Source organism: Trachymyrmex septentrionalis, unplaced genomic scaffold (genome assembly GCF_001594115.1).
Source record: "Trachymyrmex septentrionalis isolate Tsep2-gDNA-1 unplaced genomic scaffold, Tsep1.0 scaffold178, whole genome shotgun sequence".
Taxonomy (NCBI): Eukaryota; Metazoa; Arthropoda; class Insecta; order Hymenoptera; family Formicidae; genus Trachymyrmex; species Trachymyrmex septentrionalis.
The window spans coordinates 811838-816702 of NW_017304949.1; the positions used below are offsets into that span (position 1 = coordinate 811838).

General features: G+C 33.2%; 1 protein-coding gene across 1 annotated transcript in view; it reads right to left on the reverse strand.

The window, feature by feature from the left end:
• Window positions 1–4865, reverse strand: part of LOC108746541 — a 68357-nt gene that overhangs the window by 28766 nt on the left and 34726 nt on the right. Inside the window, exon 6 of the mRNA XM_018483362.1 lies at window positions 895–1143. Coding sequence (XP_018338864.1) covers window positions 895–1143 — 249 coding nt within the window. The remainder of the gene's footprint in view (window positions 1–894; window positions 1144–4865) is intronic.

Here is a 4865-nt window from a genome sequence, read left to right on the forward strand (position 1 = left end):
TAAAATACGTCCATTTATATACAAATATATAAAATTATATATAATTTTATATATAATTATATATAAAATATTTTTTCCCGGAAACCTATGAAAAAATAGAAAAAAATCAGCTTGATCACGTCAACTAGTTACGTTTCTGACTTTCTGTACATAACTTCTATGGAAAATTAATGTTAAATAATTAATATTATACTTTGTTAACTATTACGTTGACATGATTTATGCTATTGTGGATTGATGGGAAGGGTTTACTGTTACTACAATTTATTAAAAATTACATGTTGTCTAAAATGTCTCCATGTCCCTCGATATACGCTCGAGAAACATTTTCAGTCGTTTCACAATCCTGACAAACTGTCTCGTTTGCTCATAAAACGTCCGAATGTCCGAACGAAGCTAGCCGAAGACGCTGGAAACTCGTGTGCACATGGCATAGGCTCATGCTTGGGTGTATGATTAGGCCGCCGACTGACTACTGGTCGCACAGCTTGCCGCATGTGTATGACTAGGCCGCCGACTGATGGCGTTAGTCTCGATGTCGTAAACTGGCTCTGAAATGACATCACTGATCCAAGATGCTAGAGAAATTTCTGCCCATCACAATTTCGAAAAGGTGGATAGAACTCAGCTATGTACTGGCGATGGTACTTACGACAAATGCATGGTGTCAAGAATTACAGCCCCTGATTAGTGGTTTGGAAAAAGAAGTCCCAGAAGGGCAGCGAACAGCAGTAAAGAGTTCGAAATACAGAGCAGCAAAGAAACATATCAGTGCGATTACTCACCAAGAGAGTGAGAGAGCGAGAGAGAGGGGAGAGAGAGAGAGAGAGAGAGAGGGAGGGAGGGAGAAAAAGAAGAGTGATAGCGTCACAATAAAAATAATAACAGACTCACTAATAACAGACGAGCCATTCAAGTTCAGGGTTTCCGAGTTGAAGGTACCACCACACAATCGATCGACGCATGTCATTGATGTTGATGGTAATCGATCAAGATTTGTGGCGCACGGTATTGACAACCAATCGGTCATACAGGATGTTCCTGTCATCGACATAATTTGTGTGGTTTGTGTATTTCCCGTCAGAGTGAATGAATTGCTACGCATTATTTGAGTCGTACTTATTGTGGTGGACATCTCTTGAGCTGTAAAAAAATTATATATATTTATATATATTAGATTCTGGAATCAAAAATATGACATCCATTAAAAAAAATTGATGTTAACTTTGACATGACATTGGGGGCGGCACCCAAGGTTAAATTGATAAGATTATTAAATAGATCTTTTTAAGCACTATAACTTTTGTCTGAAACACACACATTTCTGTAAAACTTATGTTTTCCGTAATATTTAGAGGTCCTAACCTGTTTTGAATACTATATATAAATACATGAAGGGGCATTTAAAACAGGTCATCTGATTAACTCGCTTGTTTTTAACAATAGAAGAAAAAGTGTCAAACAAAAGTTGCTTTCGAGCGACATATAATGTGATGTCAATAATTGTTTTGTAGGTGGAGGCGTAAAGGATAGGCAAAGGTCAAATCTGTTTTTTTTAATGGAATAATATGTTTTTTTACTTACATTCTGATAGAGCATTTTAAGACGAATACAATGACCTATAATTGAAGGTCATTCAAGGTTACGCAAGGTCAATAATGGAAAATAATTGAATGTAATGAAAAATAAATTGTTTCAAGGCATTTTTGTTGGTATACCGCTAATCGTTCAAATGTATGTAAATATTTACATACCGTTTAAATTGAATCGCATAGCATTATCCATATTTATTGATCAGTTTGAATTCATCTATCAATCAAAGTGCGTGTCTTGCGAAATGCGTTATACGAAAGCGGAAAAAGTCGATATGATTTTTGTCTATGATGAATGTCGCCAAATTATGATTTTGACAAACGCAGACTAGCTACTTTATATGATATGTATATACGTTTCCAATGATCTTACTAAATCTTCCGCGAAACATACGAAACGTTATTCAACCTGGATGCCTTTTGGAACGATTATGCTTTTATAATTATCGACTGCTCGTGACAAAACAAGTCCGTCAAGAGTGGCACCGTGGATGTACGATTAGAATTTGAATTCAAAGAGAATGTACGCGCGAATACTACAGCCTATTGCCTCATCATACACGACCGTGTGATCAAATACAACCCAATGTCCAACAGTGGAGTAGAGATTACGTAAATTATTATTATATTTTCGAAAGAATAATACTCCCCCCCCCCCTTCTCTTTTCGATATAAATATAGAAATCAAGATTTTTTCCTGATCGAGCACAGTCTCGAAAAGTCGTTCACCATATCAACGTTAGTGAATCTGCAAGGATTTGTCGTTAGAAGGAGATTTATTATGAAGGAAGTAGTGGTGCTGAGAAAAGGAGCCATTCTTCCTCATTACATTTTTAGATGCTCCATGCCATGAAATATCTTAAGATCCGAAAAGTCTTGCGCTTCCTTATCACCATAGATTGCAATGGGAAGACGGATGATCCCGTACAACATGGCAAAACGTCTGATTATAATGGCTATAATCGGTGCGGAAGAGAATGACGACAATAAAACTCTCATATACGTTAAAGAACGTCAAAAATGTGAATGGTTGACTGATATATTCGATAGTGACGACATGAACATTGAAACCTTGGACGTTGATTACAAAGCTATAGATTTCTTTGAATAATCTAGATATTTTACTAATACTATGCGATGTGAAAAACATGCTAAGAATTGTGCGTTACAGAATGGTATTTAAAATATACAACAGATAGTCGCAATGTCAAAAAGAATTGTATCAATTTGAAAAATAAAATGTAAGACTTTTTTTTAAAAACGTTTTAATTTCTTTCCTCTTTCCCAGTAATTACATAAGAATCAATTAATAATATGATAGCTATTCAGTAGTACGATTCAATAAGTATTCAAGTTAACAAATAAGAAAGCGCGTATCACGCTTTGCCATTTGTCTTATACTATTAAAAATTACTATTTTAACTTATAATTTTAACATGAGATTATTTTTTTTCTCTAAATGATATCTTACAAAAATGTTTTTTGTCGTGTCTTTCGAATATGATATTATTTCATATACTTTTGACTGAGAGGCTAAGGATTCTTTTCGAAAAATATCAGATATCCAGGGAGACCATTTTGATTGAATCAAAACCCTTTGAATATGGATAAGCAAATCTTGGATCAATGCAATAAAACAGATCTTCCAATGTAACTAAGTCACATAAATCACGTACAATTTTTATTACTATACCTACATTTTCTCGTACAACCTTGAGCAGTCAGTCGGTCAATGAGTCAGTATGTTAGTAAGTTTTATCACTGCAACATTAGCTTCAAAAAAGCTGCGTGATTTTTGTGAAAAATATGCAACTTGCAAGACGTACTCGAAATTACTTATAAATATTCGATTTGAAGAGTGAATCTTACGTGATTTTTTTTAATGTAATTTTTAATGATTTTTTTTTTAAATTTAAAGTGCTCATGGTTGACAATAAGCCTGTAGAACGGCTTCACTTAAGAAATAAATTGGGAATACAGATAATGCCTCTGGCGCTTTTATGTACACCATTTTTTTCATATCAATGTAATTTTTTTAATTAATGATATTTATTTATTTTTTATCAGGACATCCAGCATTGAGACATAAAAATACAAGGTTTTATAAATATAGATCACTAGCGAAGTGTTCGGTTCACGAGACTGTATAACAGGCAAATGCTTGATGAGCTCTGGGAGGAATACCCAGAAGAAAATTTAAATTAGCTACCTTTTGACATTTTTGTCCTGCACTGTTTATTCGGACTTCGTCGACGAGCCCGAGGAAATGTAGGATTAGTGGTAAGTATCTCATTTTCATTATTATATTTAAAATATTGTATTTAAATATTAATACAACGCTTTTTTGTCGGACAGAAAAAAACGAGGAGCAGTGATCAGTTCTTTTTTAGGAACACTATACTTACCTACACCAAAAAAGAAACCTATTTTTGCTCTTTATTGTATATTTCTTTAAACATTTTAATGCCAAAAACTGAACAATCGTAATAAATATGGTTCTGATAATATCAACATTTTATTTTGAAGCATTTCTAATAATTTAATTAATATAGCTGATCTTTCTTCGAAAAATTATGAATATTATATATATTTATAATTTTATATTTATATATTCTTTCTCAATTTCTTTTATAAAATATTTATATTTCATATTCATTAAATATGTTATTGAAAATTGGAAATAGCACTCTTCTAAGTCATTATTATACGTATGATTACAGTACGTTACACGAATAAAATAAAAAATGAGAATATTAAAAAATAAATATTAAAATTATATTACTCTGTGTTTAAAATTATTTATTCCTTTGTCCCTACACCATTCCTTCGTCATACTCCGTATATTAAATTAGTTAATAAGAAGACGATCATTATACTAATAAAAAATATTACAATTAGACGCTAGATCATATCATTTTAAAAATCGTTGAGTAAATACCCATTTATTTAATAAAATTGAGAAAAAAAGACAACGGAAAAGAAGGAGAATACAACGGGAAGAAGAGAGCGCGCGAATAATGTGGTATGAGACTGCAAAGGGAGGAAGAGAGAGAGCATAAGTAAGATGGCATAAGTATAGGGCCGCACGAGTTGGAGGAAGAGAACTGTATCTTATAATGGATGGAAAAAGAGAAAATAATATGGCGGGCCCTGTCTCCCTCTACCACGGGCCCTGGTGATGCCTTCTTCTGTAGTCCCTCCATCCAGTGACGTCAACTGACTATTCGAACCGCGATGGATATTATTTGCGAACTTTTTCAATAAATAAAAAAA